The sequence below is a fragment of the Alligator sinensis genome, unplaced genomic scaffold, assembly GCF_000455745.1.
Source record: "Alligator sinensis unplaced genomic scaffold, ASM45574v1 scaffold235_1, whole genome shotgun sequence".
NCBI lineage: Eukaryota > Metazoa > Chordata > Crocodylia > Alligatoridae > Alligator > Alligator sinensis.
In genome coordinates, this window is record NW_005842042.1 from 1431070 (window position 1) to 1450662 (window position 19593).

At 44.5% G+C, this 19593-nt stretch overlaps 1 protein-coding gene across 1 annotated transcript in view; it reads left to right on the forward strand.

Moving 5' to 3' along the window:
• The window catches only part of EXD3 (exonuclease 3'-5' domain containing 3), a 459528-nt gene that overhangs the window by 207695 nt on the left and 232240 nt on the right, over positions 1-19593 (forward strand). Inside the window, exons 20-21 of the mRNA XM_025203011.1 lie at positions 4800-4853; positions 6635-6766. Of these exons, the coding sequence (XP_025058796.1) occupies positions 4800-4853; positions 6635-6766 (186 nt within the window). The remainder of the gene's footprint in view (positions 1-4799; positions 4854-6634; positions 6767-19593) is intronic.

Consider the following 19593-nt stretch of genomic DNA (forward strand, 5'->3'; position numbering starts at 1 on the left):
GCAGTAGAGGGCAGCAGGGATCGCTCCCTGCTGCCCCCCCCCCGGCCTGGCAGCAGCCGGTGCATCCGGGGTTTTGTTGTCTTTTTTTTTAAAGGGCTGGGAGCTGGGGTGTGTGGGGCAGCCATGGGGGGCCTGGGGGAGCAGGCGAGGGTCAGGGGCATGTGACAGAGCCCCCCACGCAGTGGGGGACAGCAGGGATTGCCCCCCCTGCCGGGCAGCAGCCAGTGAGTGGAGGCCTTTTTTTTTTCTTCTTCAAAGAGCCAGGAGCTGGGGGAGCGGGCGGGGCAGCCATTGAGAGCGGGCTGGGGATGGGGCTGATTCAGCCGATTCAGCTGTGACCAAATTGTGAAACCAGATTCGGCCAAATCAATTCGGGACAGTGATTCGAATCACCGAATTGAATCGGCCCCTGATATGCCATGTCAAGGAATGGGTTGAGGTTGGGGTGTTTTTGGCACTCTGACCAAAAATGTTGCTGACTCCTGGTTCAGATGATGATGTGTCGCATGTATTCATGGATTTGCAAGGCCTTGGATGGGTGAACAGAATCGCCCTTTGGTGGCCAAGTCCATTTATGAGCACAATAATTGGAAGTAAATCTGACCTGGCTGCCTATACCTCTCCACCCAAGTCGCACAGCTCCGGGAGTAGATTGGGGCTGCTCAGAAGAGCTTCTGGAGAAAGCAGCCAGTGGTCCTGAGGAGCCCAGGTCTGCTGGGAGCTTGTGTGGGAAGAGAAATGAAGAGCTGCCTAGGGCACTGGTTCCCAGTGTTTTTAGACTATTGGCATGGGTGGGAAAGGACCAGCTCTTAGTTTTGCCTCCTTTTTTTCTTTGAACCCCTGGCTCAGAATAGAGCAATTGATGTCTGGCAAACCAACTGAGAAGGACCACAGCTGCTGCACCCTGGTGGAGAATCCCTGGCCTGGAGGCGCTCCAACCCTGCCGTGGGCAGGAGGGCAGAGAAAGAAAGCAGCCTGGGGTGGAGGCTGCCGGGGGAAGCAGCATGGCACGAGGCTCAGTCTTGGGCAAGTTTTAGAATGGAAATAAAAACAGGGCTGGCAAGAGGGCTGGAGGATGCGGCGGGGAGCGGGAGAAAGGAAAGCCAGGGAGGAAGCAGAGAAGTGCCCCTGCCCCTCCTCGCCCCATTCAGTGCACCCAGGTGCTGTGGGCCTGTGGCCGTTCTCTGCCCCGACTAGCACCAGCGTGCCACAGCACCCTCTGCGGCACAGGGAGACCCTGCCCCCCTCTCCCCTTCTTTCCTGCCTCAGCTGAGCACTGCTGCTGCGCAGCTCCAGCCCCCTGCAGGGCTGAGGTGCGAACAGGACACAACTCCTGGTGGTGGTGACTCCACAACTCCTGCAACTGCTGGAGCAGACACCTGGGGGTCACTCCGCCCCACACTGCTGGGTTCCCACCTCAGACTTTCCCAGCACAGCCCCCTCTTCTCCCCTCTATGGCCTGACCCAGCCAGGCGGGCATGCAGCTACTGATGTCCATAGAGTCCTGGCTAAGCATGCGAGCCATAGCACCAGGCAAGAGGCATGGCAGCTGCCTCCTTCCCCTCCATGGTGACGATCCAAAGAGGAGGAGGCAGAGGAGCTGCGGTGCTCACCACAACAGCCATCCACCTCCCGCACCTGTCACAGCAGGACCCCATCATCATGTGTCCCCACCCTCACACCCCCGCAGGGCCAATGCGATGGGGTGGGAGCAGCCCCGCTTCCCACAGCTGGGAGGGAGGGATGGGAAAGGGCAGGGGGCAGGCTGAGGGAGCAGTCGCCACCTGAGCTAGGTAGCAAAATCAAGCTTCTTGCCTGAAGCCGGCATGCACAGTGAGGGTGGGAAAGCAGAGGCAGGGCAAAGTCCCAGACATTTGCTGATATTTAAAAAAAAGGCCTGGACAGAGATGGGAGAACCCAAAAAAAGGACATGTCCAGGAAAACCTGGACATATGTTAACTGTATTGAGTCTAGTTTCAATTCAGGTGACACTTCCATACCTCTTGAATAATTCTCCTGTATTTTTAAGGACTGCAGTTCATTCTCAGACATGTAGTACATTAGGTCTTACTTGAGGGTGTTATTGTTGCTACTTCCATTTGAAATTAGCCTTGTTTTCAATAAATGCATTTTGCTCCTTGGCCCAGTTGTGGCAGATACGTATTACCTCTATAACTGGGTTGTATCAGCTTCTGTGCTGTCAGTTTACTTTGCAGTGGGCTCTAAACACCCTTAAAAACTGGTTTATGGAGGCAGCGTGTTTCCTGCCATTTCCACCAGCTCTTGGTCCAGTACCAGACCACATATACCAAAATGCTGCCACAGCCTATATTTGGTTTCTTTTTTTATAATTGAATCAAGGTACTGTGAATAGCCATTATCTGGGCAGCACCAGAGCTATGTTTGGTTATCTGTCTCTCACAACTGAAGAGGAAAGAAAGCCCTCTTTTCCCAGACTTACATTTCACACTGATTTCTGCTGGATGTGTGCTATCATGCATGGCTTCTCTCTGGCCTCTGTGTACTTCATCCAGTTAATGTCCCAAAGAATGAAATCAATGCAGGGAAAAATGGTTTTCCTTTATTTTTTTATTTGATGTTATTTGTATCGTCTCTATGGTGCCTTTCTAGATACGCTTGAATTAATTAACCCTAGCCACAAGAAGTCTGAATTGACTGTCCTGGCTAGGAAATCCCCAGACTTATCCTGAAATATACTTAGGTCTGAAGGGGGTCTCTTTTCCATCATTAGTAAATCCCTGTAAGGTAATTTAACAGGCGCAATTCAACTGCATGTTCACTAATGTTACCTAAACTCTTCTAATGATTCACCCTCAGGTAGTCAGATTTTAGACTACCTGGTGCTATTGTGTCATGCTCACTGAACCGAGCTGGCTGGGTGATGTCACTGCCATGACCTCAGGCTTCTACTTCAGGTAGGGGCTTGTGCCTTATGAAGATAATGAGTTTGTTGTCTATGGTCAAATCCACTGCCTTAACTGTGGAAGGGTGTTTTAGAGGTTGGTGTTAATCACTGTCTCTGAATAGAGCTGTTAGCCAGCCCTGTAATGTTGCAAAAGAAAGCAGGGCCACATGGGAAGGCCAGGTGTGAAGAAAGCTCTGTGAAGGTCCAATTAGACTAACCCCCGTCTACTTGGCAAGATGTTGCTCTGGGTGAACCAGCTACAAAGGAAGACTTTGCCTTTGGGGTTCCTCTCTCTTTTAAGGCTTTCCTGTAGGCTGCAAGATGTTTGTAGCCAGAAGATGGTTTAAGCCCTTCTAAGAAACACACAGTATAATTGCTAAAGCCTTGCATTCCTTGCCTGCAGGTTGTATTATTGCCTGCTCATTCTGGGAAGAAGACAGAGAAACAGCATTGCATTGACTACAGTTCCTCTTACTGTTGTTTAGGACTAGCGTTGATAGGATCCAGATGGAGCCTCTCAATATCCTAAACAGGGGGAAAGCTGTAGCAACAAGCAGCTGGTTCTAGAGAAATCATAAGGTTAGAAAAAACCTCCAGGGTCATCTAGGCTAGTACTCTGCAGAGATGCAGGGTTCAATATTCCTAAACCATCCCAGACAGATACCACTCCCTGAAAACCTCCAATGAAGGAGAGTTGTGACCATGGAAGCACTGTTGGTTCATTAACTAAGTGGAGGTGCTGGTTTTGTGTAGAAGTTCTTCTATCATTATTGTCAGGGCCAAGGGGCTGTGGCCAGCAGCCCGGGCATGTGGGCCGGGGAAAAGGTCGGCACGGTGAACTAGAATTAGGCACTGACGCGTAGAGGTTGATTAAAGATTATTTTACTTACACCGTAGGTGGTCACGGTGCAGGCAGGAAAACTTTCTTGAGTTGCAGTTACAAAAGGACACACACGTGGAGTTTGCTAGGCTCCACAACACGAACAGAGCTCTGGATACCACTCACGGAGTTTGCTAGGCTCTGTGGACCGTCCAAAATGAGAGGCCGAAAGGTGACTCTCCATGAGCGCGCAGGGTGGGGTACGTCGAGGGATTGTGCGGCGACGGGGAGAGGCTAGAGGTTGATCAGGCCCCTGTATCCTCCTTTAAGGCACACGCGGAGTTTGTTAGGCTCCACAGCGCGCTTAGAGTTCTTCACGAGATGGCTGTGAAGTCCTCCTCCTCCAACTTGGGCGGAAACTGCTCAAGCCTCTTATACGGCTAGGAAGCCCGTGGCCAGGCGCGCCGGGGGGATTCTTTAGAAACAGCCAATAGTGGGAAACAAATTTACATACGGGTGGCGGGAACTCCTTTGCACCGGGGTTTTCTCTATGCAACTGAGAATTGCACCATGCAAAGAAAGCTCCTTGTGGCGGGAAATAATTCTGCAGTGCCGAAGCGCACACAAAATCATACCCTTTGGGTCATGACAATTATGGCTATAGAAACATTTACTGGTAGCAGGGTGAGGAAGAGCTGAAATGCTCCTCAGTCACATGGGAGTGAATCCCATTTTAATCTTTGTAAAAAATTTTACTGTCAAATACGGTGGTTTTCTTTTGTCACCAGATTGTTCCAAACCTGACTAGTGAACCCTTTAGTGTGCTTGCTGGAAGGATGGGTCTTGATGGAGTCATGCAGGAGACTCTGCTTCAAACTTTCTTTGAAGTTTTGCACAAGTCACTTTATTCCTTTGTTCCTGTTCCCATCTGTAAAGTGAGATAATGGCCTTTAGGAGTGTGCTAGGATCATTTCATTAGCTTTTGTGGGGTCCTCAGTTTGAGTTCACTGGTCATTTTAACTCATGTTAATTATGGCTTTTCCTTGTTTGCAGATTGCCCGGCAGGAAGGAAGGGTCATTTTAACCTCTGGACTCCCATATCAGACGGTAAATACGTTTCTCTTATATTGTATCATTTTTGGGACTAGAATACATTAGGCAGAGGAGAGAAGAAGTCAGATGTGAAAGCAACAGCTGGATGAACTTTTTCATCTGTTTCCTGTACTGAAAGCCATTGATATGCAAAAGGGTCTTCTTCTTGCTCTGAATATCAGAGGGTCAGGAATAAGTTTGTTTCACTTCTCATGCAGCCAGTATTGAGAGCAATTGCTCTGCATCTTAAAAGGTAATAGAAAGCAAACCCATCTCTGAACAAAGTGGCTCTGTGCAGCTTATCCGGAGTGATTAAATGCAACTAACTTCCCATCCATTTCATCAAGGAGTATAAGGAGATTCCTGTTTATTGAATATATCCACACTGACAACACTATCTGCTGTCTAATGCTGTACGGCTTTTTTGGGGGCTTGGAAGAAATAGAATGGAAGTGCCAAACATGATCCTGGTTGGCAGTTTGAACTGTTGTGTGCATATATAAAAAGTAAAACAGTACTACACTCAGCACAACTACAAAAGCTTATATTCCTCAATGAATCAAATGTAAGTTCCCTCTCAAATACTGTTAGTGCATCCTCAGATGGAATATGTTTAACCACACAAGTGAATAATTATGATATATTATGATACCCATTGTAGGAAGTCACATGTCTTGTCTTGTGATCTACAGAGTGATTTCTAGCAGTAAAACAATTCAGGATTGCACGTGTGGATAGACCATGGATCTCCCCCATTCCAGACCACAGATATACGATGATGACCCAACTATATTTGTATTATCTTTTTGCTTAGACCTGGATTGATTGTAAGCTGCATCTTGCTGGTTGATTATTTCATATGGCTTATTGCTGGGCCTGAAAGAGGACTCTAAATATTTAATCTGTTTAAGACTATGGGGTCAGGCCATGAGTGAGAACTTCCATTGAGTCAGGAACTTCCATTGGTCAGGCCTTGTGTTAGGAGGCAGATCTTCAGTTCATGAATGTTGTGTGAGAATTGCCAATGGAAAATAACCATCCTAGGATGCGTAGTATTGTTTTAGGAAATAGCTGTTAGAGTTGAATCTGTAGATTTTGTTCTACCATTGTGGATAACACAAAATAGCAGAGGGTTTGCTTATAGTAGACTTTTAGACTTAATTGATTGCTAATTATCTCAAGGTACTGAGCACCTTTATAAAGGCTAAACTAGACACTTCCCAAATATGCACTCCAAGTTACAGACATCTGCACTAAACCTGTATCCTGGAACAAACACATAGGAAGTGGCCACATCAACCCTTGCAAGTTCAATGACCATTAGCTTGCTTGAGGTAAAAATAAATGACTCGTTGAAATAAAGCTAGAAAGGGTCAGATGGTTCCAATTTATTTCATCAAGTGCTATCTCCTCATCTCGGCTTGCTTTGCTGCATGTCAGTGTATGAGCTCGCATCTGGGGTTCACATGATAACCATGGTTAAATACAGTCCTATGTCATTTCAGACAACACCACTCTACTTCTGTATGCTAACTTACAGGGAAATTAAAACTTACTGTTGGGTACAGCATACTGAACATTAGACTGTTCCAGCAGTCTCAAAACCCTTTGCAAAGGTGTCTTAAATTACTAGTGTTAAATTATCATGTGTGTTCTAAATTTAGTGAATAGGCATACAATAGCATCAAACATTATTTGATGTAAAAATCAACTCTGGTGTGTTTTAACGAGCCCAGATCCCAGTGTCTTGAATACATGGTTTGTCATGTCTTTGGTGTGCGACTTGCCTTTTGCAGCTGCAGTCCCAGGTAGGAGAAGGGAGATGTTTCTCTGTGAACTGTTCAGAAAAAGCAAGGGAGCAGGCCCTACAAGTTCTGAAACACTTCAATGTTCAAGTGGCTCTGGCAGATATCTTCAGTCGCTGTCAGGTAGGAATCTTTTTTTCTAAATTAATATCACTGCTCATTTGGTTTAAGTACACACCATTGTAGTATTCTGGCTTTATATCCTTGGATCTTCCTGTGGGTCCCCAGGGTTCCTTCCTGTACTTTGAGAAGGACTCACAAAGCAGTGTGTTTTTGAAAAGTGCTAATGTCCTTTACAAATGTTGGTGACCATGACCAAATCAAAAGCATCAGCTACATATGAAGCCGGTTAGCATTTGGTATAGCTTTCAAGTTTCTGATATTTAGGGTTTTGTTTAGTCTTGATGATCATGGATATTCTCTTCTCTTTGTTTCTGAGTTCTTTGCCTAGAACACATGCTGTTTTAATTATATAAAGCATAGTTAATTGTGGCTGTATGTTCTGATATCCCTTAATTACATTAATGGAAAGGGAGAGTTTTACTTGGTTTGGAAGGCCAGGATTTTGTTTGAGGCTGTTGGGTTAGTTCATGTTTTTGCTGTCTGATGAATCCAGATTATGTTTGGGATTGAATATTTTTGGACTGATTTAAAAAAAAAAAAATCTTGATTGCGTTAGGCTTAATTCTTCTCCATCACTTCCAGTTTCACTGGTGCATTCATTACAGTAACACACTGTAACTTATCCCTTTGAAAACTGTAATATAAGCCGACTTGTGACTTTAACATTTCTTATCTTATCAGGGCTCTAAAGATAGGAAGAGAAGAAATACACAAACCTGACTAGAAAAGGAGCATTCCTTTACGGGTAAATGAGCCAAGTCTAGCATTTCAGTAATGGTCTGCCTCAATGCTGTTTGGTAGACAGCTAGCAGGGTTTCCTAGCAGTGTGGAACTTTGTGCATTTTGTAGCAATAGCAGTGAATATTGGGAAAACACACAGAAGCATACTTTTCTAGAATTCCACTTATATCTGATTTCAGTAGTTGTTGAAACAGTGTCCAAGTCGCTCAGAAAATGAGAGTTGTCCAGCTGTTCAGGACGCCCACAGGATGGGAATAGTAGAGAGCCAAGCAGATGGCATAGACATAATATGGGTCACTTGGTTGATCCTGCTTCAGGACAAATGGGTATATTCAGATGTCAGATAATGTACTCAGTTTTGTGGTTTCATTCTTCTCAGGATAGATTTTATTCCATTTAGAGCAACTGGCTTCTTGGTTCTAATTTTTTTTTAAACCTTTGAACCAAACATGTATCCTGTAGACTTAACCAAGATTCCATAAAATGAGAGCATTGTATATTGCAGGCAGCCTTTACAAGACCATTAGAGCAAATAAGTGCAGAGAATATTTTTGCTGCAAAAATCAGTGGGATGATATATCATAAATGCAGATGAGCATGTGACTTGTGGTATAAAACTGACCCCTTACTTTATGGGCCAGATGTTGGAGCTGCTTAGTTCTGCAGTTCTTTTCTTGTGTACTCCTCTATGCTCATTCTTACTGCTGTTATGAAAGCTGTGCCTAGCAGTATATATTATACACCCACCAGCTTCCAGAAAAGATGCTTTACTTGTGTCTTAGTCATGGTAAGACAACTGCACGTGTTAACATACCTGGGCAGGGAAGCTGGCATTAGTTTTTGTCAAATTACTTTGTATTTTGCAAAGGTATTTTACCTTGCAAAGGTATTTTACCTTTACTTTGTATTTTGCAGGTATTTTACCTGCTGACAGGTAAATAAAGGAAGAGCAAGATTTTAGGTGTGGTGATATAAAGATTCATATATCTGATTCAGTATTGTTCTGTATAATGGTATATGCTCAAGTACTTGTTGCAGTATTTTGTGATACACTGATCTCAATCTACTTGGGTAGTTTTACCTCCAGATTTTTTTCTGTTGGATATTACAAACAGCTTAAAGGCTGAAATCCATTCTTGGGACTGTCTAATCTAGCCTGTGGTCACTTCTATGTCATACGTGTAGCCACATTGTAAGGATGTGGCATTTTAGTGCTGTTTTGTGTTTAGGACTGAGAAGACCCTGGTATCCTTCAAAGTCAAAATTACTGTATTGATAGTTTAATCTATACAATAACATTCCTCTAAAGGGGAACCTAAAACTTTTGGCAGCTGTGGACCTAGAGGAACTACTTCTCTAATTACCCTTGATTTCCAAAGATGCAGAGTACTCAAAGCTGTCCCTGATGTCAGTGGGAGTTCTGGGTGCTCAGAGATTCAAAATCAGCTTTCTAACCTGTTCACCCTCCTTCTTTTTTTTCACAAATGGTGTCTGAGCTACAGAACTCACCATGGGGAATAGTCTGTCTGCTTGCCAGAGGGCTGGAAGTTCATTATCAGCTGTGATCATCAATCATAGATAAGCATTTTCTGTGTGTTGCAGGAAGCAATGTGGCATCCTGCCTGCCTCTCTCTGTCTCATGGACCAAGGGCTTGTTTTGTCTCTGGCTCGTATTCAGTAAATTATTTGAGGGAATATGTCAGCAGATATTATTACTGTAACAGTTCCTACGTGTACCATTGGATGTATTAAAAATAGATGCCAATACAGTTTTGCATCCAGGATTGTTATGAAGTGTGGTTCCTCTTGTCAGCTCCCTTGGCATGGATGGGGGCCCCCTCCTTATAGCTGAAAGGAAGAGGACGTGCCTTGTTCCCCTGCCATGAGATTAAATCATTTAAAGTTAAAATAAGTGCAAGTTGCTAGTCCTTTATGTATTTTGGACTTTTCTCTGGGACCTGAGGGAGAGTGCGCTCGGTCTGCTCTTTTGCTCTGTGTGTTTGAGTCTCCCACATGCATTTCAAGTGTATCTTCTAATCATCTGCTCATTTGTGAACTCACTGGTAGCTTTTTCTTCCCTCAGATAAATATGAGCAGTTCCACCAGAAGGAATGCAAGTGGTGGGCATGTATAAGAGAACTGAAGATAGTTCACAAATAATTTATTCCACCTACTGGTCCCCATGCTTATCATAAAGGACCTGGAGAAGCCTTCAGAGAGTGCCTGCGTGTGGTTTTTAGAAGCAAGTATAGGTTGGCTGGAAAATAGGTTCTTCGATTCTTCAGGGCTTTCCTAGGTTTGGAATGACTGATTAAGGAAAGTTGGGGGAAGTCCAGTGCCTGCACATTCAAAGTAGGTTGGATGCTGCACTAAATAAACCTGTTCCATCTCTCTGTTGTACGGTTCCATGAGAGCTCCCTTCATGAAAACTTTATTTGAACTGTAGAAAAGCAGAAATTTACATTTTTAACAGTCTGTACAGTGCTGTGTTGTGTGTCTTTGTTTACAGATGTTTTGCAGTGGGTCTGGAGGACTAAGACAGGTAGTTAGCTGTGTTAGTCTGAAATCAGGCAGAAGGATTCTTATTTTATTCTTATCCCATTACCTAGATTAGCTTTTATAACCTGTGTCCCTCGTTGGGTTAACTGCTTTGTTTTTCTCTCTCCTACCCACCTTGCCACTCCCAGCAGTGCCCCTTCCTTTTTCCTCTCTCCTTTCCTACCTTTTGTAATTCAGACATTGCTGTCTATTTAGAAGTTCTGCTTCCTACAGTCACTTCACAACATCTGATGTAAGCTGCAGCTTACAAAAGCTTGTGTACCTCTGATTTAGTTAGTTTATAAGGTGCATATCTACCCTGCCTTCTGAAGTACAAAGACATCCCTTTCCTTTTACTGGCTGAAGTATGATGTATTGGCTAGGCACATTTTTAACAGTGAAAAGCCACTAGTCACAAGGGAGCTAAATCCAGGAAAGGGAAGCCAGAAACACTCCATGATAAGTAATGCTCTGTGCAACTGTAGGATTTTTGCAAGTGTAAATAGACTGTCTCTTTCACTTCACTGAAGCTCAGATCTGAACTAAGCAAGTTACCTGTACTGATATCTTGTTTAACTTCTGCAGCGTGAGAGAGACCTGTGCCCTTTTTGTTTCAAAACCACTTTCCTCATTGAAAGACTTCAGTGTGGGACTAAAAGTAGGCAGGAGCCAAGAGGAAACCGCTACTTTCCGAAAGATAGAAGCTGAAATGTTACAGCAGTTTTAGCAAATGTCTCTGTCTTTGTGTGGTTAAGGTAGCAAACCTCATAGCTATGAAGCTCCTTATGTGCAAACTCTGATTTGCACAGAGCGAACACAGTATGGAGCAATCCATTTAACAGGGACAGCAATCAAGGCCTTATGCTTAGATGAAAAACCCTGTGCTTGAGGCAGTTTGCAGGAAGCTTTGAAGCTAGCCTGGGAACCCTGGCAATATTAGTTGATAATTAGTAATATAGATCCCTCAAGCTGTCGTTTAGGTTGAAAATCTGCACATCTCTGTCACACCAATCTGATCAGCAGGCCTTTTTGATCCTTTCATGTGGGTTGTACTGTTGGTCCAGACGATGATGAGAACTCCCAGCCATCTCCTTTCTCACTAACTTGCGAGCAGAGTTGCTCTCTTCCTCATTTATGGTGTCATGGAAGTGGGACCAGAGCGGTTTTGTTTTGTGGTTCCTTTCTCATGAAGGCCTGATGTAAATTTCACAAAAGGGCAAGAGTCATTTAATTAAAAAAAAAATAGTACATTATGCTTTCTGGTATGTGCTGAACACCAGCTGGATGAATAAAAGGATCCATGATACCTAATGGCTTTTTCTTCTCAGGAAACTGCACACTGGGGATGTGCCACCACTGGATAGAAAAGATAAATGAAGGACATGCGTTAACAAAACCATGTCCCAAAAGATGAAAGAAAAACTCAAAATCCATAGAACCTGCAACACTTTGGCTTTAAGACACTATTAAGCCTAAGCGGTGTTGGGTCTCCAGTCACTTTTTCCTCTGCTGTGAAAATCTTTGGGAAGGGATATGTTTAATTCTGTGTGCATATAAATAGAATCTAGCACCATATAAGCAAGCAATAACAAGGACCATATGCACTGGTTTTACAAATTTGGGAGCATTGTGAAATATAATATCAGTTTGAAACTCTCTGTGGTTTAATAAAAGGCTCATCTGTCGGATGCAATTTGTCAGCACCTACAGGTGAGGAAAGACCTAAGATTAGCTGCATCTGTGCTTTCCCCAGATGTGAATTAACAACTTATTCCTTATAACCTCTCACCCTAAAATGAAAAATCAGCCTGAGGCTCGTCCACTATGTAATTAGTGATTTTTTGCTCCAGCATGCAATTGTTCAACAAGAAAGGGTAAGACCTTCTCAGTCTTACTGTTTATGTTGGGCCTCACAATGTAGATGCATCTGTAACTTGTACTGCTTAGGTTCTGCCTGGGGAACTGTGCATGTCAGATTCTTTCTTTCTTTCTAGCCACAGTGGAAGGAACAGGATTATTTGCATTTGAGTTAGGAGGCATCAGTAATAATTGTGCTTAATGGCTACACAGCGCTTTTCATCAACAGATTCTTTAAGAAGGATGTCTCAAAGCCTTATTTCTAGTTTGAACAGTTTTGCACGACGATGACTGAACATCAGCGAGGTTTGTGATAGTTTATTGAAGGCAAATGGCACAGGACATATGAAGTAGAACTGAATTGTTTTCAGCCAACTACACCTTGCATTTTATCGCCTTTCTGTAAGTGTTCTCCCAACTGATAAAGAACGAGAAATCTTTCCATGGAAATAATAAGCTCTGTCTCTGGGTAGCATCTGTTTGTTTGCAGGAGGGAATAATGTATATGTTTTGGAGTACACTTTTGATGTGAATTCCTAGGCAGGAAGAAGGGTGGGTTTTGTTATGTGCCACCTGCCTTCAGAGTGGTACCACATAATGGTGCTAGCTATACCACAAGTACAGCTGTGTAGGATCAGTTCATGCAGGATCCTTATGCTGTCCTGATTCCAGTTGGGCATAATATCTAATGTTTATAATAAAGACAGAGAAAAAGCTTAATGCCCCAGATCAGTTGTGCAGTGTGATCTATTAAGAGAAAAAGAGTCTTTCTGACCTCTTCAGTCAGTCAGCTCATGTCCTGGAGAACGAAGCCTATAATTCCCAGCCCCAAACAAGCTTTCCACTACATTATCTTCCGTGTATAATATAGGGCCTTAAAAAAGGGTCTGACTGGGCCTAATTCTCACCAGCAAGCCTGGACTGTATTGCCTGGTTCCCACAGACTGTACACTTCCCTGCCAAGATTTCAGTATCTTCAGAAATCTAGTGGAGCATGAAGGTCACAGTGAGGGAAGAATGACAGCCTGGGATTTTTTTCCCCCTTTTCACCAGCCAGGAGCAGACTGTTGTCTCTCTAAGATGTTGACTGTTTTCATAGAGTTAGCGTGAAGTTTATATTTTACACAGACCAGTGGAAGTCAGATATGGGAATGTAGGAGATCAGCTGTGTTTCTTCAAGGAAGATGGTCTCACATTGCAGATTCTTTTTTCTCAAATGTCTCCAAAATTTTCGCTTGTAGTGCAATTTGCCCTGCAGCATTTTATCTATAGATCTTCTTTGTGTGCATTAGTGTGCGAGAGATGCAGCTTGGGTTCTGGGTTGTGTATTTATGTGCTTTCTCTTTTCATATGCAAAAGTAAATGTTAAACTTAATAAAAATGGTGTCAGTTTTTTGGTGTGTTATATAGAACAGTGCTGCAAGTAATGAGGCTAAATGACCTATTCACATTCACTTAACCTCAGCTTACAAAGCAAATGTTTTCATTTGAGGAATATCCTCCTTACTTGAAACCAGACTAGTCATCTAGCTCTGAATGTAGCAAAGGTATGAATGTGCATTTTTCACCCCCCTGAATAGCAGCAGTAGCTGGGAAAAATGCTGTTTTTAGCCAGTGGAAACAGAGCAAGCAAGCAAAGTCCCGAACTTGTATTTAGACTTGCAAAGAAAAGGAGACATGATACAGCACAAAGTAAACTTCCTTTTATAGTGTTCTGTACAAGGCTTTTTCCTCTTCCTTTGGTTTTGGACAGACCAGGGAAGTATACTGGTCAGCAGTGATTCTGGTGAACTGGGAAAAAGTAGCGAAAGGTCACTGAGTGACTGAGATTGAGTGACTGTAAGGAAAATGCAAAACTCTGTAGAAGGCAGTGAAACAGCTCTAATTCCCATATGTCCTAAAGAAACCATCCCCATGTTCTCTCTCCAATGTCATGAGAAAACAGAATATTTGTAGCCAGTTTAAGTTCTGTTGGTTTTTAGTTCCCTGTGCCTATCAGGGTCAGCGTTCAGTACATTTACTATGTCAAGACATCATAATTCCCATGTCTCTTTCTGTTCCATACACTTCAGAGCCACTTTTTTTTTTTTACATCATTGCCCTCGTAGTGTTTATTGTATACATATTCTGTTAATGACATGACACTCAATTCTGCCAGTGCATATAAGGCAGTATATCATACCAGCTGATACCAGTGGAGATAACTGTATATGTAGGCCAGAAGTATAGTGCATGTGTCTTATCTGAGGTGGTTTGTGCATATTCCTGTTTAAATAATAATGTGATCAGCCTCACTAGCATTGCAGGTGGACTGAATTGAATTTAACTGTCATGGAAGACGTCCATGGCTTCCTTGAGTCCTTGAGAAGTCAAGGTGACAGAATTGTGACATCTAAGTTTTGTCAGAGCAAGTTCTGCCTTTGTCTTAAATCCCTCTTTTCTAAAGTGCCTGCTTCTGAACTGTGCTACACCCTGGGACATGCCAGAGAAATACTTGTTTCAGGCAACCCAGAGCAGAGGAATTATCATGAATCTGTTTTCCCGTTATGGTGAACACAGGTTATTTAAAGCTCCTTTATGCTAATGAGCAACTTAAATTCTTTTGTTGCAATATTCTTTGTGATGATAGATTTTGCAGATACTTATATGAAACATGCAGTGGTTTTTGGGCAGTGGTTAACGTCCACAATATGTCTATGCCTCGGAACCATTATCTAGTCTTCAGGAATTTCCCAAGATGGCATTACACACTAAGAATGCACATACCAAACTTCACCATAGACTTTACCAGATGTGTAATTGCTTGACAATATTCATGGGAAGACCTTGAAGCACCACACCACTTTTTAATTGCAGAAAGGGAACTATTCATATGGTTGGATGTGTAAGTGTGTGAAACCTACAGCTAAAGAAAACCTTGTTTTTCTGTATCAGAGTGCAGAGGGGTATATGTTTTCATGAAGGCTTATGGGTGGTATGAGGACATTTTCAGTAAGAAGCTAGTAGATGATGAAGATGTCATGCAACATATGAAGGCTTACACTAGGCTCCCCTCCCCCAAAAAGGTGCATCTGCCAGATGCTTAGCAGGGCAACTCTGCACCTAGGACAGCTGTGGCGCATGGGGCAGTGCCAGTGGTGGCAGCATCATAAGTCATCACTGCAGCTATTTTTATTCTCCTTGACAGAAGGTGCCTGGGCTGCTAGTTGCCCCCTTTCCCCCTGTCCCCTAGCTATGCTGCTGGCATATGTGGGAAGTATTTTACTGATGACCTTAAAAAGAGTGCTTTCCACTTATGAGCCCTTCTCATCCAAGGATCTCAAAGTGTTTAAGAACCAGAAATGTGTAAAGCCTCACAGTACCCTAGAGGACTGTGAAAAGAGTGGTCTCTAGCATGCTAAACAGTTTTTTCAGGGCCATGCAGAACATCAGTTGCAAACACAATAACCGAATCCAGGAGTCCTGACAAGCCAGAAACAGATAGCAATAGCAAGCTCTCATACACAGCAGGGTTTTGTTTAGAAAAAATAAAGTGTTTTCTTTGAGTCAGTAGCTGAAAATAGGACTTGAGCTAAAAGTGGTATCTTTAGTTCCTGGGCTTGTCAGCCCCACCTTAACTTTTATATCAGGTTGGCTAAAATGAGGGGGGTCTAGAACATAACTGAGATGCACAAGCCTATGTTCCAGAGGAAGGAGGCATGTGGCCTCTGATTTCCCATGATGACAAATGATTCTGCCAACAGAAAAAAAATAAAAGTAGGAAGGCACAATAGTGTTTTGCCAAAATGGAAATTGAAACGGTGCATGTTTTGGGGGTTATAACTGAAGAAAACTGTATTTTAATACATTTTCAGTCTAATGAATCTTAGTTGTCGCTCACATTGGGTTTGGCAGCATCATGTAGCCTCTATGTTCTTCACCTCCTTAATGTTCTTATTCTTCGTCTGCTCTTTCATCCCTTATTCTTACATTTCAGATAGTTCTGTTTTTCCCTTGATATGTCCCATTCATATCAGCTGATCACAAAAGAAGATGCTTCTGCTGTGAGTTTTGTGGAGGAAGCAGGCCCTCTGTTTCAGCCTAATGTGCTCAGTCTTGATCTGATTCCCTGTAGAGTAGGATAAGGCATTCTCGTGGCTCTGCCCTGCCCCTGCCTCCAACAGCCTGGCATGTGTAGCTGCTGGATCCCCTTATAGTATTTGCTCTGATGAGCTGTGGATGGATAAGCAGTTTCTGAAACAGCTAGAGCTGAACCCATTTAGGGCCTTATAGGTTAGGATTAGGAGTTTTAGTTCAGGTTGGAATTCATAGTAGTGTGGTGACTGGGCAGTTGAATCAGAGAGAGAGAAAGCAGAGTAGTTGTGCTCCTTAATCAACTGGAGATCACAAGAGAGCCAGTGGGGGAAGGGGAGAATGAGAGATGCTCAGACATGAGCTGGTGGCTGGGAAGAAGAACCTCAGTAATGGAGAGACCCAAGAAAGGATAGAGACAGAGGTCAAGTGAGCGGCAATCTGAGTGGCAGCTGGAGTTGGACCAGGTTGGAGGTAACAGGTCACAAGGGATGTCAGCATGGAAGCCAAGATCCCAGGGAATGAGAGGGGAGTTGTGTGCAAAAGATGGAAAACCGGCACTCAGTCTGGCCAGACAAGTCCTGGTTTTACTTTTTGCAACCCTGGCTGACCTGAGATTTTGTTCAGTTTGCAGCTGCTGCCATATTGTCTCTCACGCCTACATATGACTATTTAAATGAGTTGGCCCACAAGCCCAAAGTACAAAAGGAGCAGCCCGCTGATTTTTCCATGTTGCCTTTCAGAGAAAAGAAACAGGTGACTGTTGAATGATAGAGCTACTTATAACAAACAGGTAGAAGAGAGAGGAGGCAGTGGTAAAGGATGGCTTTTACCACTGCATCCTCCCTCCGCTGCCTCTGGCAGCCTCTGCTGTTGGCTCCCCCACCAAACAGGGCCTTCCCTGTATCGGCAGCATTTAATGGTATTTACTGAAGGGCTCAGATTACTCCAGTGAAAATAATCGGTTATGCAAAGTTACGCCATTTAGATTAGGTTTCTTATATGTGGCCAGTGAGGTGTGAAAGTGAAAGTTAATCTGCTCTGCGAGTCCTAGGGGCACTTTGTAAATGCTAACTTGATATGATACCTTTAGGCTTGGCTCACAGGGACAGAGCAGCCCCTGCGATACAATTCAAAAGGAAACAATACCCAGCTGGTCAGTTTACATCAGCGCTATGTGGCTTGGCACGTCAGCAAACAGCCGCCCTGCCCACCAAATGGGATCGCGTAGCTTTCTACCTTAACAAAGATGAAACTCCCGAGCAGAACGAGGCTGGGAGGTTTGGGCCTGGCTCTCCGCCCACCTGCTTCCATGGTCTTCAGTTAAGGAGAGGCTAACATATGTAGGCTCATTATTCACAGGGCAGAGATTAGGACTGTTGGATCCAAAGCAGCGTTCCTCTTTGCAGCAATATTAGACTGTAGCTGGACGGTTCCTTTTCCAGGTTCATCTGGCAGCTCTGTGGCATCAGCCTATCAGTGGGCAGAGCACTACAGCACAGGCATTATTTAGCACTCAGCTGCAGGTTGTAGCCTCCAGGCAGAAACCGAGTGTGAGATTTCAGAGGCTGCTGTCATATGCTTTCTTTTTTCTGTGATTATCTTCCCTCATGCCCCATGTCATTGGCAACCTCAGGATTTTAATATATGGTCAGGAGCTGAAAACAGTTGATTCTCAGTCTTCCTATCTAACCCCCCCGCTCCCCGCCGCCATGTGTGCATGAGTCATATCCGTTCATTTCTCTGATACTGACTGGACTTTTGCAGCTCCAGTACAGTTATGGGGGGGGAGAGATTAAATCTATTCTGCTTCTTGCATCCTCAGCAAAACAGGAGGCTGGTAGGAAAACTGCACAAGATAATTTTTTGAAAAAAATTTTTTCCTTCCTCTTTGTAAAGCTGAGTTGCTTTGAGGCCTTTCTGACTGGTGGCGCCAAAGACAGAAGGTGAAGTTACATGGTGCACATTGACCATATTAAAGGTACTTAAAGCACCAGCATCCACATGTTAAAGCTTGTTAACTCGTGCTGGGTGCCCTCTGAATCTCTCAAAGTTACACCAGTTTAGGTGAGGGTTAAGTCTTGGCCTTGCTACTTAGCTTGTATTAGTGTAACTTTGGTCTGCTTCACGGCGATAAAATGAGCAATTTGCAGTCCTCCAGCATCCCAGGATGCACTGCTCAGCTCCCTTTCCCAGAGCTGGGAAAGAAACCAGGTGTCCTGGCTCCTCGCCATGCCCCTGCTCACCAGCCCTCTATTGTCAGGTCAGAGCTGTGCAGGCAAGAAATGGTATTAACCTTTAACTTGCAACTGCTCACAGAACAATCAAACTTTAACAGTGCTTAACATTCCACAGATTTAGTACGGCGAAGGAGAATGTGTAACTTCATCCAGTGAGAAATTAAATCTGATGCACTTACAAAATGAAGAATTACCTAAAAGAGATAATGTATCAACAAATAGCCTATACACAATATCATGTGCTTACTGCTTAGTAATGTGTGTGGTCAGGGCTAGTAAAACTCATCCAGAGATCCTGGTTTTCTCTGTTAAAAAAATCCTCAAATCTCTGATTAAAACCCCCAAATCTGTGTTTTTCCGTGAATGAAATGAAACACCACTCTATATATAGGTATCATTTGAACACAGTGTTTTATTGATAGATTTACTATTTTAAAGCAGTTTGGAAGCCTACCAGTGCCTCAATCATTATAATAGAATAAATTTTAAATACCTATATATTTTGGCATTTTATTTTGTTTTTTTTTTATCACAGAAAATCAGAGCTCCCACTGCCCTCCTTGCTCACCAGGACATGGGTCAACCTGCAGCTGCCCCTGCCCCCCACTGCTTTGTGGCACTGAGCATCCCTGATATACCAGTGCCCTGCCCTTGCCCATGACATTGCCCCTCACTCTCAATCCATAGCCCCGCAGCCCTGCTGCTCCCCTTGACTCCTGACCTGCAGTCCCCTGGCCCTGTCAGTGCCCCTCACTCCCAATCCACAGCCCCCCATGCCTCAGCCCTGCTGGTACCCTTCATTCCTGACCTGCAGCTCTCTCCCCCTCTCCCCCCCTTGCTGGAGGGGTCTCCAGCTGTCAGGGCTATGGGACCCGGTGACTGCTGTGGCCAGAGCAGTGTGAAGCTCAGCCCTTCCCCCCCGCCTTTCCCGTGGGCAGCATGGCTGGAGCAGAGCCGAGCAGAGCCCGTGGGAGGCTAGGAGGATGTGGGCTGCCTTCTGTAGGGCTCAGGACTCTGCACCCTGTTGCCCTCCCCCTTGGGGGCCTCCATGGCCCAGCGGGTGGGTCCCTGTGTGGGAGGTGGAGCAGGGCTCAGTGCTGTTGCCACCATCATCGGGAGCCCCACATCAGCCATGTTGCCATGATGAGGCACCTCCTGCCCGCTCAGCAGCAACAAGGGTGGCGGCAACAGTACAGAGTTGTGCCCCCGTGCTGCTGCTGGAGAGGCAGGGGGCACTTTGCCATAGCAGCGTAGCTGGCGGTGACACCCAGTCTTGCCACCCTGCTTTGCTCCACCATCCCGTACTGGGTCCCTCCTGCTGGGCTGTGGAGGCCACTGGGTGGGGGGCCGCAGGGTGGGGACCACCAAGCCATGCACGGA